The sequence below is a fragment of the Antechinus flavipes genome, chromosome 1 (assembly GCF_016432865.1).
Source record: "Antechinus flavipes isolate AdamAnt ecotype Samford, QLD, Australia chromosome 1, AdamAnt_v2, whole genome shotgun sequence".
NCBI classification, from domain to species: Eukaryota; Metazoa; Chordata; class Mammalia; order Dasyuromorphia; family Dasyuridae; genus Antechinus; species Antechinus flavipes.
This window is the reverse complement of record NC_067398.1, coordinates 71,882,359-71,904,695: the sequence shown is the minus strand read 5'-3', so window position 1 is coordinate 71,904,695 and position 22,337 is coordinate 71,882,359. Positions and strand designations below refer to the sequence as shown.

Sequence of the window (22,337 nt, the reverse complement as noted above, 5' to 3'; positions counted from 1 at the left end):
TTGCCCAACAATAAGTCCCAGGCCAACCCCCAAGTGGTCATTTCTTGGGCGCTGAAAGACTCAAGAATGAATGTAAATAGCAGTCATTTCTACTTTGACCAGAAATCCAGAGAATCTTCCCCTCTCAGATTCATTTATTTAGATTTTTTTTTTTTTTTTGGACTTGGTGAAAGAGATCATTCTTTGCCTCAATTTCCATCTAACCTTAATCTCTGAATAGGTATGGCCTCAGTCATACTGAGACCTCTGGAAGACTTTAGCTTAAAAAGGCCTAGGTCTCTTTGATCCAGGGTCAGATATCTCCTATATCTGGCCAGATGGCTTTGGAAATGAAAATGTAGCAAGTGACCTTGAACAGCCTTCCCTCACTTCTGTAATGCCGGAGAAACTGAGCAAGTCAGAGATTAGAGACCAATTCAATAGTTTATTAAATGGAGAGAGATACTGAAACCAATGGAACTGGATCCATGTTTGATCCAGTATCAGAGGGCAAGTTCTTTTATAGGATAACAAAAGCAATGATATAATGGGGGAGGTACGTGGATGGAGATAACCTTATGGGGGGGAGGCCCCTAGGATGACATAATGGAGGGAGGTTACTGATATTCTAATGACATCTAAAATGGATAAACCTTTATCCTGTCAAACATTAAGAAGGAATGTCTATAACCTAAAGTTATAAAACCTTTATCTCATCAACCATTTAAGAGGGAATGATTATAGCCTGGGGTTTTGGGGCAGAACAACTGAGGTAGACTTTTATCTCATCAAACATTAAGAGGGAAAGGTTATAACCTGAGGTAGAGTAACTAAAGACAATGGGGAAACTAGGTCAGGACATCAAAAGGGAACTGTGGCACAACACTTCAATCCAATTCACTTGCATGTCATGGTGTTGAGGGGTGAGACACCCCAATAGTGTTTGAGGGTCCCCAGGTCAGTATCACAGGTTTTGTGAAAGAATTCAGTCCTAATATCCAAATTAGGTTTTGGCAAACAAGGATTTAATTGACTCTTAGCAGTTCTTTCTCTCAGTGGGCTCCTGATTAGCTGCAAAGATTGGGATTATAGGATTCAATTTTATTTAGCTTTCTGTGGCCTGAGGCTAGGGATCATCTCTAAATGAATTGAGGGAGTAATTTCTAGGTCAATAATAGATGGAGATTATTTCTCAGGCCAGGATCTCCAAATGAATTGAAAGTGGGGATTATTTTGGGAATTTCCTCCAGGCCAGGTGAAAGGGTATGGGGATTATTTGGGGAGTTTCCCTGAGGCTAAGTGAAAGGGTGGAGAGAGGTTGTCAGGAGATTTAGGGTTTTCTAACCCTACACAAAGATCAGGGGATCACATAGTCCTTATTACATTAATGATATCACTTCCATGATGTCATGGTCCTTTTTGAGAAGACAGAATGAACTAAAAGAACTATTAGCAACAATAGCAAAACTATTTAGTAATTCATCCTAGTAAGTTGTCAAGAGTTCTTCTGGTTAAAAAAAAATGTTTACCCTATGGTCAACCTTAATTCTAATGCCTTCTCTCTGTGGTGATTTCCAGTTTATCCTGTAAATGCTTTATTTGATCATAGTTGTTGGAGTATTGTTTCCTCCATTAGGCTCCTTGAGGGCAGAACATGTCTTACTTTTTGTTGCATGTGTTAGCACATAGTAGGCACTTAAATGTTTTTTGACTGACCAACAACCTTAATATTAGCCTTTCTAACTTAAATGAGACTGGTCCTTGGATCATAGTTATACAGTCTGTCATATATTCAAAACCTAATTTGACAGAAGTTTCCATAGCCTACAAGAACCCAAAGGTCACTTAAACATCATGGTAAATCATTAGAAAAAGACAGCAGAGGAGATTCTAAATGGAATTTATCTTCTGATAAAAATAGTTTGAACCTTCAAAACCAATACTGCTTGTGTGTTGCCTATTATTACCATTATGAAAAATAGTGGTAGAATGGAATTGATGTAGCACTTTGTTTTCATCATGATGATAAGAAGCAGCACACTTACAAAGTTTACATGGAACTATATCATTTAGTCATCTCCTCCCCAAATCATGTATTCTGTCTACTGCATCCTAATATATCCCTTATGAATGATCATCTAACTTTGTTGTGCCACAGTTCTCTTTTAATGTTCTGACCCAGTTTCCCTAATTGTCCCATTCAGTTACTCTGCCTCAGGTTATAATCATTCCCTCTTAATGTTTGATAGGATAAATTTCTTGTATCTTAGACCTCAAGCTATAATTATTCCCTCTTAATGTTTGATGGGATAAAGGTCTTTATCCATTTTAGACATCATTAGAATATCAGGAACCTCTCCAGTACCTCCCATTATGTCATTCTAGGTGCCCCCCCCCCCATTATGTCATCCCCATCCAGGTACCTCCCCCATTATGTCATTGTTCTTGTTACCCTATAAAAGATTCTTGTATCTGACATTCACTGCTGGATTCTTTAAGACGATAGTCTCATTCAGCCCTGGGACCAAACATGGATCCATTTGGTCCCAATATAGCTCTCCATTTAATAAATTATTAAATTGTTCTCTAATTTCTATCTTGCTCAGTTTCTCCAGCATTACAATTTCACTTGAAGACTTCCAATGAGGAAGAATTGACAATTTTTCTTAAAAAAGCCATTTTGGTTTTAGATAACTTTACTTATTGGGTTGTTTACATATATATATATATATATATATATATATATATATATATATATATTCTTTATGTTGAATTAACCTCTTTCTTCTGTATTTTCTTCTCATCAGCTTCTGGGATTTGCAATCATGATAATTCAAATTTTAAAATATTTTTTAATAATTAAGGGGGCTTTTCACTGTTTTTCCCACATTCTTTTCTGATGTAGCTTCAACTTCTAACCTTATTCTGTTAACTGAGTGATTGGTTGACAAACCTTGAAATAGACTGGAAATATTAACAAAATCAGAAACTGTCCCATCCTAAAATTAATAGGATAAGGGAGTTTCATCCTTGTCAGTAGAACAAGATTATAATAAGTTTTATATTCCTGTGATGGATTAAAATCTGTCATCAAGGCAGAAGTTGATGGCAGTGTAATTACTGTAAACTGTATTTACCAGAGAACAACAACAACCATCAGAGTTTAGATCTTGGGGAAGATTAAGTATATTCAGCAGTGGTAATGGCCAGATGTCAAAATAGGAAATTAAAATGTACAATAGGGGAGGAAAGAAATCCAAAGCTAATTAGTTCTTAAGTAAATTCATATTCTACTAATCAAAAAGGACTATGAAGCCACTAAAATTTATGTAAATCATAACTCAGGCCACCTACATACAGATTTCTACCAACTGTCAATTGTCTTTGACTTTAGAGATACAGCTCACTAACCAGTGGACTTAAAATATAGTTCCAAGAATCTTTGAAAGATTTTTTTTTAATTTTGTAAGCAAACATCTCTAATTAGGAAAGGAAAAAAAATGCACAAAAATAAGGTAAATTTAATACAATTGAGCAATTCTGAATTTTAGAATTTTAAGGTATCATATCTAATTCCACTATCTCATTTGAGAATGTTTATAAGTCAAATCATTCACACATAGAATATCAGTAGACAGTAAATAATTGTTGACTTATAAGTCCTCATTCACATTAATAATGACTGCCAGAGAAACTGAGATTTGGAAAAGTTACTCGATTTTCCTTTGATATCACAGATAAACTGGAAAAACATCCATCAAATAGTATCATTGCTATTACTCTGGAATACATGTTTGATCCAAGTTGTTAGGGGGTGAGGAAGGAAGACTGTCAAATTGAAATACAATATACATACTATATTTTTGACCCTATAGTGGGCTCAATGGAAGATACAAAGACAGTCCAAAATTCAGGAAGCTTACTATTTAATTTCAGCGATAAGACATAAACTTGCAAAATGACAAAAAGGAAAGAAAATACAACACAATTTAGTATAATATCAGAAGTAATCAATCAATAAGCATTTGTGAAGGCAGTTAGATGGTGCCTTAGAAGAAGTGTTAGTTCCAGAGTCAGGAAGATTCATCTTCCTGAATTAAATCTGGCCTTAGACACTTATTTGCTGTGTGACTTGGACAAGTCACTTAACCCTGTTTTCCTCTATTTCCTCAATTGTAAAATAAGCTGGAAAAGGAAATGGCAAACCTCTTCAGCATCTTTGTCAACAAAACCCAAAATGGATTCATGAAAAATTAAAGACGACTAAAAATGAGTGAAGGAACAATGAAGCCTTTATAAAGTACTTACTATATGCCAGGAACTTTGCCTAAGTGCTGAGGATAAAAAGAAAAAGAAGAAACATTCTATGGCTTCAAGGCACTTACATTCCATTTGGGAATAAAACACATACATAAATTGTTACATATAGGATAAACACAAAATAGATAAAAAGTAGCCATAGAGGGGAAGGCCTCCTGAAAAATGTGGTACCCATTGGCCTAATTCTTTAAGAAATACAAAGATTTTAAGAGGAAGGCAAGAATCACCAATATCAAAAACAAGCAGTATAAGAATATGGAGAGAGAAAGCATTGTAATGTGTGAGAAAATTCAAGTAAATCATCATAGATGGTCCACAGAATGCATGGAGGGAGGTATTACATTAAAAAACAAACCAAAAAAAAAAAAAAAAAAAAAAAAAAACCCGAAAAGATAGTAAAGGATGAAGTTATAGAGACTTTGAAATGCCACATAAAAGTTTGTTTTATGCTAGAGATCCTTAAAGAGATTGGAGTTTATTGAACAGATAGGTGACATAGTCAAACCTCTTAAAAAAATCATTTTGGCAGCTATGAGGAGTTATGTATGATATGAGGAAAAGAATGAAGCCTGCTTCTTCTTTAATGTAGGCATGCCATGCTAGGAAGTCCTGTGCCAGCATGTCCCATGTTCCCCAATTTATTCCAGAGTTCTTCAGAAAGACCTTAAGAGTATCATTGTATCACTTCTTCCCTTTATATGAGTGTTTGCCTTCTATTCTCCATAAAAATAGTCTTTTAAGTAAATGTATCTTTCTTACTGCTTCCTGAGGGTGTGGGACCATATAGGTTTGTGTATGAAAAGAGTCTTTCTCTAGAATTTCTTCCAGAGAATGTAAATCCATTTAAGTTTGTTTACATCACTTTACCTGGATGGGTTGTCTGGTTTCATCTTCATCAGTATTAGTCAGTAGACAACCTCTGTTTTCTTGATGTTAATTGTTAGGACAAAATTAGCATAAGTAGCACAGAATTAAGTCATACTTTGTTGCATATTAGCTTCAGAGGCTGCATTGAATACACAATCATCTGCAAACAAAAAGTCGCTCACTCTTTTTTTTTTTTTAATTTTAATTTTATTTTATTTAATAATAACTTTATATTGACAGAATCCATGCCAGGGTAATTTTTTACAACATTATCCCTTGTACTCGCTTATGTTTCGATTTTTCCCCTCCCTCCCTCCACCCCCTCCCCAACTCACTAACTCTTCCTCTTCAGTTTTGTCTTGGCTTGTAGCTTTTTCAACATAATTTACCAAAAATGCAATACTTGTCCTTGATGCTGTTTTCATCCTTATTGAAGGTGTTTAAAAACATTTTTGAAAACATTATGCTAAAAAACCAGAGAGTGAGACCATATTCCTGCTTCACTCCATTAGTGACCAGAACAACACAAGACCATCATCCATTATCCAGAAGATAAAATGTCTGTTAATTGATTGATTGATTAAAGGATGAGTGGGGAAAGTAGGTATCTCAGTTGGTAGAGCACTGGGCTTGCAATCAGGAAGGCTCATCATCATGATTTCAAATATGCCTTCAGATACTTATCAGATATATGACTGTGGGCAAGTCACTTACTTAACCTGTTTGTTTCAGTTCCTCATCTGTAAAATGAGCTGGAAAATGAAATGGAAAACCACTCCAGTGGTCACAAGTCACAATGACTAAATAATAACAACAAAAAAGATAACTAGTATTTAGACAAGTGTATGTATGTCCCAGAAAATAGATAATAGGAAAAAGAGATGATTCAGGTACATATTGAAAACTGACAGACAACTTTTATGGAAAATCAATAGGGCAACAGTATGGAGAATAGATTAGTGTGGGACAGAAAGATTCATTAGAAGCCTGCAGTAATAATCTGAGCAAGAGGTAGTAACTGTGTGAGTGGGAGATGTTGTGAAAGTAGAAATAGCAAAAGTCAACAATTGATAAGAAATGTGGAGTAAAGAAGAGTAAAAAATGAAGCCTGGGAGGCTAGTGGTACTGTCAACAGACATAAGGGAGAAATATTTCTAGGAGAAAATTAACAGAGTTTCATTGAATTCACTTATCACTCAGGCTCAGAACTTCAAAACTATATTTGACTCTTGAGTTGAAGCCAGCTTTAACCTGCTTGGGAAATTCACTTATTAAATTTATGAAGTGAATATTTACACCTCCAAAAATGGAGGTTTTATTTATTATTCTATTGATTGTCTAGTCAGAGGAATGTAATAGAGGAAATTTTGGTAATTCTGTTTAAACTTAAAAGTGTGTCACTTGAACTTTATTTATTTTTTTTTTGGAAATCTCAGCCAAAAGACAAAATCTCTTTTGGAGCAAACTGGAAATCAGGGATATATTGAAGAATTAGCTTCTCCTACATGTCTATACTTTCAAAGTCTCACCACCTCTCTCCATGTCCTGGACAGAGGCTAGAACCATGTGTCTTTTCTCAAAGAAAAATGAAGGATATCTTTCCTGTCCTAAGTTCTCAAATCAGCTCTCCTCACTGAGGCAAGAAACAATCATTCTACCAATTAAAACTGTGTTATAGATTTGGCTGGAAATCCAAGATACTATCAAAACTTTGAGTATGTCTTTGATTGTTCAAGATCTATCACTAGCCTCTTACTACTTTTAAACAAAATTGAAATTCAGATTCTGTATTCTCTTTAATCACAATCAGACTTCCAGAAACTATGTCCTCTAAGTGCCTTGGAATTTAAGGGACTTCAAACTCTGAAGCCATATTCTCCAATTTGGTAAGTGTTCACATAGTATTTATCTCCCATAGGTTGTAGATTGCTGCCCCACGGCTCAAGACCATTCTTTTCTGTAGTCATCTTCCTGACAAGTCCTTTCCTTTTATATGTATTCTTCCCATATTCCTGTTTCATCTCTCACTTTTAAAACAATAAATAATATAATCAATTCTACCACTGATTCTGAAAAGGATGAATCAATCAACTATATTGTATCTGCATACAATGTCTCCCTTACCCAGTCCAAAACATCTTCTGTAACTACTATGTTGATTACGATTTAAAATGTTAGTTCTTTGAGGTAAGAGACTTTTTTTTTTTTTTTTTAGATTTGTAAAAAGCAGTGCTTGTCACAATGCCTGGCACATATCTAAATCACTATTAATCAGAGAAATGCAAATTAAGACAACTCTGAGATACCCCTGCACACCTCTCAGATTGGCTAAGATGACAGGAAAAGACAAGGATGAATGTTGGAGGGGATGTGGGAAAACTGGGACACTAATACACTGTTGGTGGAACTGTGAATGCATACAACCATTCTGGAGAGCAATTTGGAACTATGCTCAAAAAGTTATCAAATTGAGCATACTCTTTGACCCAGAAGTATTTCTATTGGGCTTATATCCTAAAGAGATCTTAAAGGAAGGAAAGGGACCCACATGTGCAAAAATGCCTGTGGCAGCCCTTTTTGTAATGTCAAGAAACTGGAAACAGAGTGTCTGCCCATCAATTGGAGAATGGCTGAATAATTTATGATATATTAATATAATGAAATATTATTGTTCTGTAAGAAATGACCAGCAGGATGATTTTAGAGAGACCTGATGCTAAATGAAATGAGCAGAACCAGGAGATTATTGTACCAGACAATATCAATATTATAATGTTGTGCCACAGCTCCCTTTTAATGTCCTGATTCAGTTTCCCTAATTGTCCTACTTCAATTACTCTGCCTCAGGCTATAACCATTCCCTTTTAATCATTAGAATGTTTGATTGAATAAAGGTCTTATATCTTAGACCTCAGGCTACAATCATTCCTTCTTAATGTTTATAAAGGTCTTTATTCATTTTAGACATCATTAGAATATCAGGAACCTCTCCTGTACCTCCTTCCATTATGTCATCCTAGGTGCCTCCCCCAATTAGGTCATCCCCATCCAGGTACCTCCCCCATTTGATGTCATAGTTCTTGTTACCCTATAAAGAATCTTGTATTCGACATTCGCTGCTGGATTCTTGGAGACCGTAGTCTTATTCAACCCTGGGACCAAACTATGGATCCACTTAGTCCCAGTAAATCTCTCCCTTTTAAATAAATTACTAAATATTCTTTAATCTATCTTGCCTCAGTTTCTCCAGCATTACAACTATCAATTCTGATTAACCTGACCCTTTCCAACAATGAGATGATTGATGTCAGTTCCAATGATCTTGTGATGAAGAAAGCCATCTACACCCAGAGAGAGAATTGTAGAAACTTGAGTGTGGATCACACCATAACATTGCCACTCTTTTTGTTGCATTTTGTTTTCTTACTTATTTACTTTCTTTTTTTGATCTGATTTCTGTTGTGAAGCAATGGAATTGTATAAATATGTTTATACATGTTGGATTTAACATATATTTTAACATGTTTAATATATATTGAATTGCTTGCCTTCTAGGAGGGGGGGGGGGAAGGAGGAGAAAATCAGAAACACAAAGATCATTGTTGTCAAATTATCCTGCATATGTTTTGAAAATAAAAAGCTTTAAGAAACAAACAAAAAATAATGTCTGGCATATAGTACTTAAAAGGTTGTTGTTATAGATGTTTTTCATTCAGTCAGTTTCTGTTTTGGCTGTAATCTACTTTTCCAGTCTTATGTACTATTGCTACTTTTAATTTATCTCTAAGGTCAAAATACACTGGACTTCCCATTTCCTAAGCATGCTTTTCTCCTTCCAGCCAGGGTGCCTGAACTCATATTCCACTTTGCATCTGCAACTCAGTTTGGTTTCAACTCCTTATAACAAAATGCCCCTCCCAGGATAAACAGATTATTTCTAATCTCATTATAAGTCAGATATCTCTAGCATTTTCACCTCTCTCACTTTCTTCTCCCCTCAGGACTGAGAGCTAAAAGGTGGAGTACTAAATTCTTCTCCAAACCTTCCTTTATAGAGAAAAGGATGAGATTCAGCTCACTCCATTTTTTGCTGGTGATTTGCTAGGTTTCAGCTTCAAGGAATAGGGTTTAAATTCAATTCAATAAACTTGTATTAAGTACTTTTTCTGTCCCAAGAATGGGGATACAAATAAGAAAAAAAAAATAACTCAAGGACTTTATAGTCAATAGGGGAAGGCAATACACAAAAGTAAGCAAGAAAGTAAGAGTTGGGGAGATACCAGAGTTAAACAGTTTGGAAATAAAAACCAAACAAAGTTTCAGATGAAAAGTGGAGTAAATTGAAGCCCAATTTCTGCCCTCTATAAATTTAGGCTTTGGGAGGTGATTCATATTCTACTCTCCAGCCCTGGGATTTGAGGGAAGAGGAAGCTGAAGGGTTAGGAAGGTAGATCTAAGTTTTCAAGACCTTGTGTGCAGCATAACGAAGGAACAAAATTCCCCCACTTCATTACCATCCCCATCCTAACCCCTGTCCCCTTACCTCCTGACTTGGATTTGGATACTAGCTTCACTATGTAATTAGCTGGATCTTGTGGAACTTTACTTAACTGCTCAAGGACTTAGTTTTCCTGTCTGTTCTAAACAAGGGAGTTTTGAATATAGGAGTTCCAAGTTTTCTAACTCTGTACATCTATGTATATTATTATTATTGTTGTTATTGTTATTTTTACTGTGTTCCTTATGTTCTAACTTGAGGCCAGAATCAGATTTCAGTAGTTCTAACAACTCTTCTATGTGAAGAAATAGTATTTATTTTCTTATAAAGTCAAATTGTGAAATTTATTCCTTATGTTTAGGTTATTGATTGACCACATATCTAGATAATACCATATTTTCTTTATCTATTAAGGAACAGTGAATTAATACTCTTGAATTTGCTCTAGAAGGAAAATTTTAACTATTTCAACAAGTGTTTTTCCCCTTCTGTTTTGTGGTCTTACTAAAAGGAAAGTGAAATATAATTTTTACAATAATGATTTATATTTCAATGAAATTGTAATTTTAGAATCAATTACTTATTTTGGGACTTCTATCTTAGAGGTGGGGATCTCAAACTCCAGCCTATCTCTAAGATAGGCTTAGAGAACTGTAAATTAGAAGCTCACAGAAGAGGAAAGGGGGGTTATTTTGATTATTTATTGTTTCAGGCATATATTTTTTTCTTCTTTGACAAATTGAAGACCCAGTATTTAATGTAAGGAGGAAACCTAGAATGAGGGTACAAACTAAAATAGAGATTTTAGTATGAAATCCTAAAACTGAACCTATTTCAAATAAATGGGTCTGGGAGAGAACATTTTCATACAGGAAAACAATTGTAATGCTGGAGAAACTGAGACAAGATAGAGATTAGAGAGTATTTAATAATTTTTTTTTGAAAGGGAGAGATTTCCTGGGACCAAATGGATTCATGGTTTGGTCCCAGGGCTGAATGAGACTATCGTCTCCAAGAATCCAGCAAACAATGTGAGTTCTCAATAACATATATACATGTGGCTCAGACACAGAGGGTAGATCGAGGCAGGGGCAGATTCAGGGTGCTGAGAGTGGGAACAGGACTCTGACAAGGTGGGGTGAGGGGTGAGCCACCGGAGATGGGGGGAGGCACCTGGAAATGGGGAGAGGCATTTTGATAAGACAGTATCTGATATTCTAATAGCTTGGGATGGGGAGAGGCATTCTGATATTCCAAAATATAAGATCTTTTATCCTTATCAAATTTTCTAATTAAGAAGGAGGGATGGTTTGCAGGATTGAGCAGAACAATTATAAACTGAGGCAGAACAATTAGGGAAACCGAAGCAGGACAATTTAGGGAAACTGAGTCAGGATAATTTAGGGAAACTGAGTCAGTTCAATAAAAGAGAACTGTGGCATAGCACAATATAGTACTTGTTGATTGTCAATAAACTATTTTTCTTACTGTCTTGTATCTTAGGCCTCTAAACAAATTAATAGACCTTCATTGTCCAGGAAATTATCTCTATAGTCATTTTCTAATATTATCAAAATATAGTGACTTCTGAAAAAAATGCTTTTGTTCTCACCTCTGCCTCTTCTTTCAAAGATGATCCAAGTATTAGAAAATAATCAATTTTAGTTGCTAGAATATGCAAACCATAGCACTCAACATAATGTTTTTTTTTGAATCACAGAAGCGTTCTTTTCTCTTGATAAGCAATAACAGGCAATATAAGCTAATGAAACTAAATAGTTTCCCACATATATTTGACTTGTTCAGACTTATTTTCTATTTTGTTTATGATTTTAGGCAAATAATATCAGTCATTGAAAAATTAGCTCACTTTACATTCATCATTTTTTTCGAACAGAAAAGGCTTTGGTTAGTGAGAAAGAAAATGTCTGTGCTAGTTTCTTAGCTTCTTAGCTCAAAAACCAACATTTTTTTTCTTTTTTAGGTTGGACAAGCTCAAAGAAGGTTATTCCTGATCTAACTAAAATAAAAGGCGGTTTTGGCACAGCCAGATTTTCATTTGTTGATTCAAAACCCAAGGTAAGATATATTCCATTTGTTCTATTGATTGTCTAGTATTCTGTGGGCTTAGGTGTCAACATTATATATACAAAAAAAGTATTTTTTGTTAATTTATTAACTATTGGGACTCATTGGGTGTTAATATTATATATACAAAAATATATTTTTTGTTAATTTATTAACCATTGGAACTCATTCATTCGACTCAAAGGAAATACTAGATGAAAGTTATTCCTGATATAATTAAAATGCAAGACAATTTAAGTACATACAGGTTTCCATTGGATGATTCAAAATGTAAGGTAAGACATTTCATTTGTTCTATAGTTGTCTTATATTCTATGGGCTTGGGTGTCAGCATCATATGAACAAAAATATATCTTTGTTAATTTATTAACCATTTGAATTCATTTATAATCAAAGGAAATACGTAGATAGGTGCCATAGTATCTAGAAGAAAATATTTTAATTATTCAATTTTAGATAGTTTACCCTAAAATGACAGCAAGTTAGGGGCAAAATGAAGAATAGAATATAAACATTCTAAATACAGCATTTTATGGAAGAACCTTATTTTTTGGGGGAAGAGTGATCTTGTCCTAGGGTTTTGCCAGGATGGAGAACTTATGGTACACAAAATTCCCTTCTCTGAAGCATATTAACAATTCATTATAACTGATAGCCTTAGTTTCTTTTTCTTTTCTTTTTTTAATAATAGCTTTTTATTTTCAAAATGCATGCAAAAATAATTTTCAACATTCACCCTTGCAAAACCTTGTGTTCCAAATTTTTCTCCCTCCCTTTCTGCCACCCTCTCCTCTACATGGCAAGTAATCCAATATATGTTAAACATATGCAATTCTTCTATACATATTTCTACATTTATCATGCTCTCTCCATCATGTCTACTGGAATTGGCCTGAATCACCTCACTATTGAAAAGAGCCATGTCTATGAGAACTGATCATCATATAATCTTGTTGTTGCTGTGTACAATGTAATGTTCTCTTGGTTATACTTACTTTACTTGGCATCAGTTCATGTAAGTCACTACAAAAAAGGCTGCTACAAAAACTTTTGAATATTTTCCCTTTTTTTTTTATCTTTTTTGGATACAGACCCAGTAGAGACACTTTTGGATCAAAGGATATGAACAATTTGGTAGCCCTTTGGACATAATTCCAAATTGCTATCCAGAATTATTGAATCAGTTCACGACTCTACCAACAATATATTAGTGTCGCAGTTTTCCCACATTCCCTCCAATATTCATCATTATTTTTTTCTGTCATCTTACCCAATTGAAAGGTATATAATGGTACTTGATAGTTATCTTAATTTGCATTTCTCTGATTAATAGTGATTTTGAGCATTTTTCACAAAACCAAAAATGATTTTAATTTCTTCATCTGAAAATTGTTCATATCCTTTGATCATTTATGAATTGGAGAATGGCTTATATTCTTATGAATCTGAGTCAATTCTCTATATATTTTAGAAATAAGGCCTTTATCAGAAACCTTGGATGTAAAATTTTTCCCCCAGTTTTCTGCTTTCCTTCTAATCTTGTCTGCATTCGTTTTATTTGTACAAAACCTTTTTAATTCAATATAATCAAAATTATCCATTTGGAATTTCATAATGTTCTCTAGTTCTTCTTTGGCCATAAATTCCTTTTTTCTCCACAGATCTGAGATGTTAACTATCCTTTGTTTTCTTAATTTCCTTATGGTATTATGCTTTGTGTCTAAATCCTGAATACATTTCAAACTGATTTTGGTGTTAGGTATGGTCAATGCCTAGTTTCTGCCATATTGTTTTCTATTTTTCCCAGCAATTTTTGTGAAATAGTGAGTTCTTATCCAAGAAAGTTGGAGTCTTTGGCTTTATCAAACACTAGATTACTAAGTCATTGATTATTATGTCTTGTGAATCTAACCTATTCCACTGATCAACTACCCTACTTGTTTGCCAGTAACGAAGAGTTTTCAATACTGTTGCTTTGTAATATATTTTTAAGTCTGGGACAGCTATAGCCTTAGTTTCTTAGAGACATTGAGGAGACAGTAATTTGCAGGTTGAATTTCCCAATGCAAGAATTTGAACCTAGCCCTCTTTTTTGGAAATACACTGACTACAATTAACAAAGAAATTTTTGATAATTAGATGGATCTATGCCAAATTTCAGTATGCACAATGCTTCAATGTCTTCTTCTTTGAGGTATAAAAAATAACTTGTCTGTCCACTGGTTTGATACCAAGATTAATAATTGAACATAATAAATCCCAATAATCATTTAGATACAATCCAGGCAATGACAGCACAAAAAGACCTGAAGCCTAAGATATTGATTATCCTTCATACCTTGGGACTAGAGCCTGTCTCTAACACAAAATTAACAGATAACAAATAAACTGCTAAAATATGAATAAGTTAAAGAAAAAGAATCCAGCTACTCTAGTGACGGAGAAGATCTGGGGTCCAACTCAGAAGAACATAGGGAAGTTAAAACAGCTACTTCTAGTTCAAAGATAAAAGCAAAATAATCACAAGCCCAAAAAGCATGTTTAGAAGAGCTTAAAAGGGATTTTAAAAATCAAATAAAAGAGGTTGAAAAGAATTAGGCAGTTAAATTTAACATAATTCAAGAAACTCAAGAAAATTATGAAAAGAAAGTCAACCATTAGAAAAAGAAATCCAAAAACTTACAGAAGAAAGTAATTCCTTAAAAAATAGAATTGGTTTAAGGGAAAGCTAATGGCTTCATAAGACATCAAGAAATAAAAAATACAACTTGAAAAAAATTTAAAATAGAAGAAAATGCGAAACATCTCATCAGAAAACAAGTGACTTGGAGAAAATATTGAGAAAGGCAATATAAGAATTGCTGGACTACATGAAAGTTATGATTTTTTAAAAGCATCTAGACACTAGGAATTATTAAGAAAAATTGTATTGAAGTTTTAGAACAAGAGAATAAAATAGAAATGGGAAAAAATCCATTTATTGCTATTTGAGGGAGATCCCAAGATGAAAACTCATAGGAACATCATAGTTAAATTTCAGAGCTCCCAGATCAAGGAGACAATACTACAAGCACCTGGGGGTAAGGAGGGTGGGGGATGTAAATAGTATGGAGCTATAGTCAAGATAACACAAGATTTAGCAGCTTTTACATTAAAAAACCAAAAAGCATAGAACATTATATTCCAATAAGTAAAAGAACTGGGCTTACAATCTAGAATAATTTACTCAGCAAAATTATGTGTAATCCTGAATGAAAAAAATGAATATTTAATGAACTAAAGGACTTTCAGGTGCCTGTGAAGAAAAGGCCAGAACTGATTGGAAATTTTTACCTACTAGATTTGAGAAAAACATAAGATAAATATAAAAGACAAATTATAAAAGATTTAATGAGGTGAAAAAGTTTATGTCTTACTTGGGATAATGTTTTCTGTAACTTTTAATGCTATTATTACTTGAATAATTTGAAAGAGCATACATAGAAAGTTTGGGGGTTGAATATGATGGGATGATCCTAAAAAATAAATTGAATCATGGACAGGTAAAAATGGAGCAGTTATCTCATTCTAATGAGATGTTACAGTATAGGTAAGAAGGTATGAAGGACTAGTAGTATTAAAACTTTCTCATCAAAACTGGGTTAAAGAGGGACATACATTCCCTATCTAGGATATAAAATCCTATAAAGAAGGATATAAAATTCTTTTTAACTTACAAATAAATAGGAAAGCAATAGGGATAGAATAGGAAGATTTTTTTTTTTTAGAAAAATGGATAGAGTAAGGAAGATAAAGGGAAAAGATAAGAAAGGATTTCTTTAAAAGGGTATGGGTTAAAGATACAGTAATTAGAAGCCAGTTACAGGTTTGAAGAAGGATAGGGTAAAAAGAGGAGGAGGAAAGGATAAATAGTGATAAGGAACAGGATAAAAGAAAATGCACCACTAGTAGATTAAAACTTTGAATATGAATAAATTATAATTTTGAATGGGATGAAGTCACCCATAAAATGGTAATAGGTAGAAGAATAGATTAAAACCCCAAAATCTGGCAGTATATTATTTACAGGAAACATTTATAAAAATGAGAGCCACAAAATAGTGTAAAAATAAAGTGTTAGAGTAGAATTTATTTTGCTTTAGCTGATGCAAAAGAAAAAGAAGGGACAGTCATGATTTTAGACAAAGTTAAAGCTAAAATAAATTTAATTAAAAGAAATAAATAGGAAAGCTATATTATGATAAAAAGGTACCATAAATAATGATGATATACCAATAATAAGCCCATATGCATCAAATGCTATATTATTTAAATTTTTAAAAGAAAATCTAAATGAATTACAAATAGAAATAATGAAACTATAATAGTGGGGAACTTCAACTTTCCTTTCAGAATCAGATAAATTTAGCCAAAAAATCAGTAAGAAAGAAATCATAGAGAAGATTAGAATCTGAGATAAGCTAGATATATGATAGCTCTCTGAGAGAATTGAATAGGAATAGAAATGAATACACTATTTTTCTCAGTAGAACATGATGCCCTTACAAAAGATAAACAATATATTACCCATAAAATCTGTATAGTAAAATTCAGAAAAGAAGAAATATTAAATACATTCTTTTCCAGATCATAATGTTAATAAAAATTATATTTAATAAGGAACATAGAAACACTTAAAAAATTAATTGGAGGATAAGTAGTATAATCTTAAAAAATAAATGGGTTAAAGAACAAATCATACAAACAATAAATGATTTTATTAAAGAGAATGATAATAATGAAACAACATATCAGAAAAAACCCCAGTAATCAGAGGAAAATGTAACTCTCTAAATATTTACATGAATAAAATAGAAAAAGAGCAGAACAATGAATTCTGAAAAAGCAGAACATAACAATGGGTTATGGGCCAGAATTCTGAATTTGAAACAAGGATTCTTACAAGGTGCTAACTAAGTGGAATTGATAAGACAATGGTCATCTAGTTTAGCATGGTGATTAATAGTTCTCTAAGTTCAGTATGATTGATTTAATCTTACAACAAATAATGGTTTTCTAGTGATAATAATGATTGGTTTATATTCAGTGTAGAACATATAAGCTGGGACAAACTCAGCCAGGGGCAGACCCAGATTCATTCACCTCATCTCACACCACCATGGTGGCTGGCCTCCTACACTTCCCCCACTGAGACCAAGGGCAGTCTGAAAGGCTCCCCAAAAAGCTGGCCAGGGCCCCAGACAAGGAAACTAGATTGTGAAGGAGATAATAAAGGATTTGGACTTTAACACATGGCTATTCTTGTGGTGATTACTCTAGTGGAAAGAAGGCTGGTCCAGAGACCTCTAGAAAACCAACAAGAACACTATATTTTGGTGCCTGAACAGGCTCTGACACAATTCTGAGGTCAATGGAAAAGTTTACCCAGAAATTAGGGTAAGTACAAAAATAGACAAGAAGGAAACTTTGTTAAGGGCTACAGTAGTGTTTCATCTGAAATGGGACAAATGTTTAGAGAACAGCCTTCTTTTCCAAGGCTCAAGGAAAATGTGTCAAAAGCTTAGTTAAACTCATAAAAAACAAGGTTTGATTGTAACTTGGAAGCAGATCATTGAACTCTTCCAAATATTAAAATACACATCTCCTTGGTTCTCTAAGGAAAAACAATTAAATCCAGATGAGTGGAAATTAGTGAAGAGCAACTATGTGAATATTATAATGATAATGGTCCTAATTTGATTCCTAAAGAAACATTTTATTAATATAACTCGATACAACTGGCTTTAAGGAATTATATAAGTATTAGAATAAGAAAAAAGAAGAAAGTGCAGGAGGGTGAAGATACTGACAAACTAGGAGAAAAGGATGAAGAATCAGATAAGAATGGAGTTAAGTACAATTCTGATGAAATTAAGGAGTGTGGTGCTTTACAGCAGGAGCTATTAGGGCATTCCCCATCTCATAACTGTCCCCCCAATTAACCTTTCATGGGTGAAGGAAGAAGGAGGAGGGGGAGGGGCAGTGACACAATCAGCACCACTTATGGAGCAGCCTATGACAAGATTACAAAAGGCACTAGTTAAAGTGAAAAAAGAAGGACAGGATATATCTGATTTAATAGAAGCATAAACTGTGATGGAAGAATTTGTCTCTTGAGGTCAACAAAGGAGAAGATACATTCCTTTTGATCTGGAAAAAATTAAGGATTTGAAAAAGGGTTGCACTCTTTATGGGACTACCTCTTCTTGTGTTAAGATGATATTAGAGAATTTGGCTTATGAAATTTTAACCCTTGGTGATTGGATTTCCATAGCAAGAACATGTTTAGAACCTGGACAAAACTTGTTGTGGCTTTTGGAATATAATGAACTCTACAGAATACAAGCCCAACGAAATAGGCAAACTGGAGTTAATATGCAAATCACTTTTGACCAACTAGCAGGTAAAGGTCAGTATGCAGACACTTCAGTACAGATCAATTACCCTTTGATAGCATATGAGCAAATTGCTGCTGCTGCTATCAAAGCATGAGGCACTCTCCCAGGAAAGCAAGATTGAGGGGAAGCCTTCACGAAAATAGAGCAAGGTCCAAATGAACCCTTTGCTGATTTTGTGAGATGGCTGCAAACAGTTGTCATACGAACTATTGGACAAAATGCAGCTACAGAAATTATGATAAGACAACTGGCTAAGAAAAATGTTAATGGGGTTTGTAGAAGAATTATTCTTGGGCTACATAAGGATGCTCTTTTAGAGGAGGTCATAAGACACTGTGCAAGAGTGAGCACAAATGCCTTTTATATCCAGGCTATGGTGCAGAACATGGGAAGACAGGGCCCTTTTTAGCAAGGGACTTCCAGAGAGACTTGTCAGTGCTTTCAGTGTGGTAAAGTCAGGCATCTGAAAGCTCAATATAGGCATAGAAATAGAAGGAGAGGACAGGGTGAGAGAACAAGACCCAAAACCTTATGTCCAAAATGCCACAATGGCTTCCACTAGCCCTCAGAATATAGATTGACCCAAGAAAATGAGAGGCAGGGCCCTGCTTCAAGACCTCAAATAAAAAACAGGTGGTGCATGATGGCAGCCACGTTTACACCCAGAGACCTTTAGAAGTTTGATATCCTGATATAATCAATCATCAGAGAAGCAATCTGATGGAAGAAAGGGATTACATGATCAATCAGTCAAAAAGCAATCAGATGGCAGAAAAGGATAACAATTGGAGAGAATACAGGTTTTTTAACCCAACAGAAGAGCAGTGTCCAGTGCAAGCAGCTTCAATATAATCTAGGTGATGTGGAGAGATCCAGAAAGTGGCAAATAGAAGGGACTAGATAAGTTAACTGATTTAGGGAAAGGGTTTGTTTGTATTTCTACAGATGGAGAAGGAATCAGATGGGTGCCAAGGAGCATCTGGAGAGAGCTAAAAAAAGAAAAAACCTTGAAACAAAAGAGAAGAACTAAGAAACAGCTGACACTGAAAGAGCATGGCTGATAATGAGACTATTACAGAACTTCAAAGCCAGCAGGAGTCATTGGATTCCCTGAGACATGATAAGACTGATGCAGGACTTCAAAATCTGCAGGAATCATTGGATTCCTTGACACATGAAGTAATGGACAATAGATTGGTTTTGGACTATTTCTAGGACTTATGGACATGTATAATTCCTCATGTTGATTCATGTTGTTGGTTAAGTAATACCTCCCATGTTGATGGATTTATGTATTCCTGTTACAAGTGAGACCCTTCAGAAACCTGCTAATCTGGTTTGATTCCCCATTTCCCTTTGGTGTTTTCATATCCCTTCCTGAGATGTCAGGGAGGGTATGATATCACCTCCTTTTTTTAGTGTTCTCACTCCCTTTTCTGAGAATTCAGGAAGGATGTGATCACTTCCTTTTTGGGGTTCTCACCTCCCTGAGAAGTCAGGGAGGGCATGACCATCTATGTTCTAAAACAAAAGAAAGTGGAAGATGTTATGGGCCAGGACTCTGAACTTGAAACAAGGATTCTCACAAGATGCTAACTAAGTGGAATTGATAAGACAATGGTTATCTAGGTTATCATGGTGATTAATAGTTCTCTAGTTCAGTATGATTAATTTAATCTTACAACAAATAATGGTTCCCTAATGATATAATGATTGGCTTATACTCAGTATGATGAATGGATTTAACTGTAATAGAGCATATAAATTGGGACATACTCAGTCAGAGAGGGACCCAGAGACACATTCATTCCATCATCCATCCTTTGTCGTGGCTGGAGGCTAAAGTACAAGCCCTCGGACTCAGAGACATTCGCTCCATCTCACACCACCGTGGTGGCAGGCTCTCCTCCTTCGCTTCTCCACTGAAATGAAGGCTGCTCCCAAGACCTCCAGAAAACCAAGAAGAACATTACAACAATGTTATGCCATTAAAAAAAAAAAAAAACTAGAAAAAGAATTTAAAATCCCCAATTAAACACCAAATTGGAAATCCTAAAAAATAAAGTTGAGATTAATAACATTGAATGTAAGAAAACCATTGAATTAGTGAATCATGCTAGTAGCTTGTTTTATAAAATTAAATAAGTAAATCATTGATTAGCATAATCAAAAAAGGAGAGAAGAAAACCAAGTCATTAGTATCAAAATTAAAAAGATAAATATATCATTAATAAAAATGAAATAAGAGCAATTATTAGAAGTTATATTGCCCAATTATGTGTCAGTAAATTTAACAATTAAGTGAAATGTGGGGCCACATTTCCTTAGTATAGTCATTATTCATATTTTTGAGGCCTGTCACTACTAAAACAATAGCTAAGATTAAATAGTGTTATTATCAATCATTACCTCATTTGATCCTGACAGTAACACTGAGAATTATGTTATTATTATCCCTATTTTTACAGACAAGAAAAGGAAGCAAACAGGTTAAATGAGTTGCATAGAGTCATAGCTAATTAGTATATAAGGTCAGATTTGAACTTGGTTCTTCCTGACTTCTGGTGAGGTGCTCTATCCCACTGCTTTAGGGCATTACAAGAAGGGTAGCTGGCAGAGGTAGCAGAGTTCCCTATGTTATTAGCTAGCCAGTGAGTAAAACATATAGATTGAAGTATACACCTCTAATTCTCAAAGTGTTAGATTGTGGGATTTTTATGCTTTATAGTTCAATTTCCTCCACACTCATGTAAGAGTGTATTCTATTCATGTAAGAATAGAATCAATTTAGAACCCATAACATTTTTTGCAGAGAGATTCATTGTTCTGTTTAGGTTTTGAAGTTCTCTCTAGTTCTGGCTTGAATGGGTTTAATCAATGTCTGCCTTCCCAGAGTATTTACTTTTAGAGTGCTTTACTCCAATTGGAGTGTTCTTAAACTATGGAGGAAATCTGGCACAATTTCTCTAACAGTATTAAAACACGATAAATTAGAAGGCAGATAAACTAACTAAATTCCAGAAGGTTGCCTGGGACAGTATTGCAGTATTTCAGGCATTCAGTGAAAAAAAGAATCAATGAATTGAGAATGTAACTAATACTAGAAAACCAAAACATTAAAAACCCCAATTAAAGATTAATATTGAAATCCTTAAATAGTAACAAATTAAAACAAAGATATTAAATTACTAAGTAAAACTAGAAGTCATTTTAAGAGAATGAACTATTAGCCAATTTGATTAAAAAGGATAAAAAAGAAAATTAAAAGAAGAAAAGGACAATTTGCAATAAATAAAGAAAAAATAAAGAATATTGTTTAAAACAATTTTAATTTACATGGTTATTAAACTAATGGTTGAAATAAATGAATATTTATAAAAATATAAAATATTTGATTTAATGAAACAAGAAATAGAAAAGTTTAAAAATTCAGCTTCAAAGGAATAAATGGAAAAACCATAAATAAACTTCTCAAAAAAAAAACTTTAGGACTAGATGGAATCATAATTAAATTTCATCAAATATTCAAAAAAATCAATTCTTCCAACATTACATAAACTTTTTGCAAAACAACAACAGCAACAAAAGAAGTTTGTTACAGTCATATTATGACAAAACTATGTTTGTGGTACATAAATCAAGAATATTTAGAAGAGGGAAAGAAAACCATAGAACAATATCTCCTATGAACAGTGATGTGACAATTTATAAAATATTAGCAAAGATTCTAAAATAACTTATCACAAAAGTGATAATTATTGATTATTGATAATAAAATTAGCAATAGCATATGATTATGTCAAATGCAGAAAAAGCTTTTGACAAAATGCAATATTCATTTTACTAAAAAGACGAATACATCAGAATAAGGATATCTTAAAATTCCTCAGTTTCAGTTTTCTTTTCTGTAGAACGAGAATGTTGAACTAAATGACCTCTAGGGAATCTTCAAGAGTGAATATAGGATCCTAAAATCTGGATAACATGTAGCTATGTATCAACACTTTCTGGCCTATGAGAAAGGTACATATAGGGAGCAAGTAGCATGTTCCAACTGACTGGTGGACTTAGAGTAAGGAAAACTGTAACTCAAATTCTGTCTTGGTTATTTAGGCAGTGACTTCATCTGTAAATTGGGAATAATAGCA

The 22,337-nt window shown here is 34.0% G+C and overlaps 1 protein-coding gene across 1 annotated transcript in view; it reads left to right on the top strand.

The window, feature by feature from the left end:
• The window catches only part of SPATA48 (spermatogenesis associated 48), an 80,664-nt gene that overhangs the window by 5,746 nt on the left and 52,581 nt on the right, over nucleotides 1-22,337 (top strand). The window contains exon 2 of the mRNA XM_051984338.1: nucleotides 11,649-11,743. Coding sequence (XP_051840298.1) covers nucleotides 11,649-11,743 — 95 coding nt within the window. The remainder of the gene's footprint in view (nucleotides 1-11,648; nucleotides 11,744-22,337) is intronic.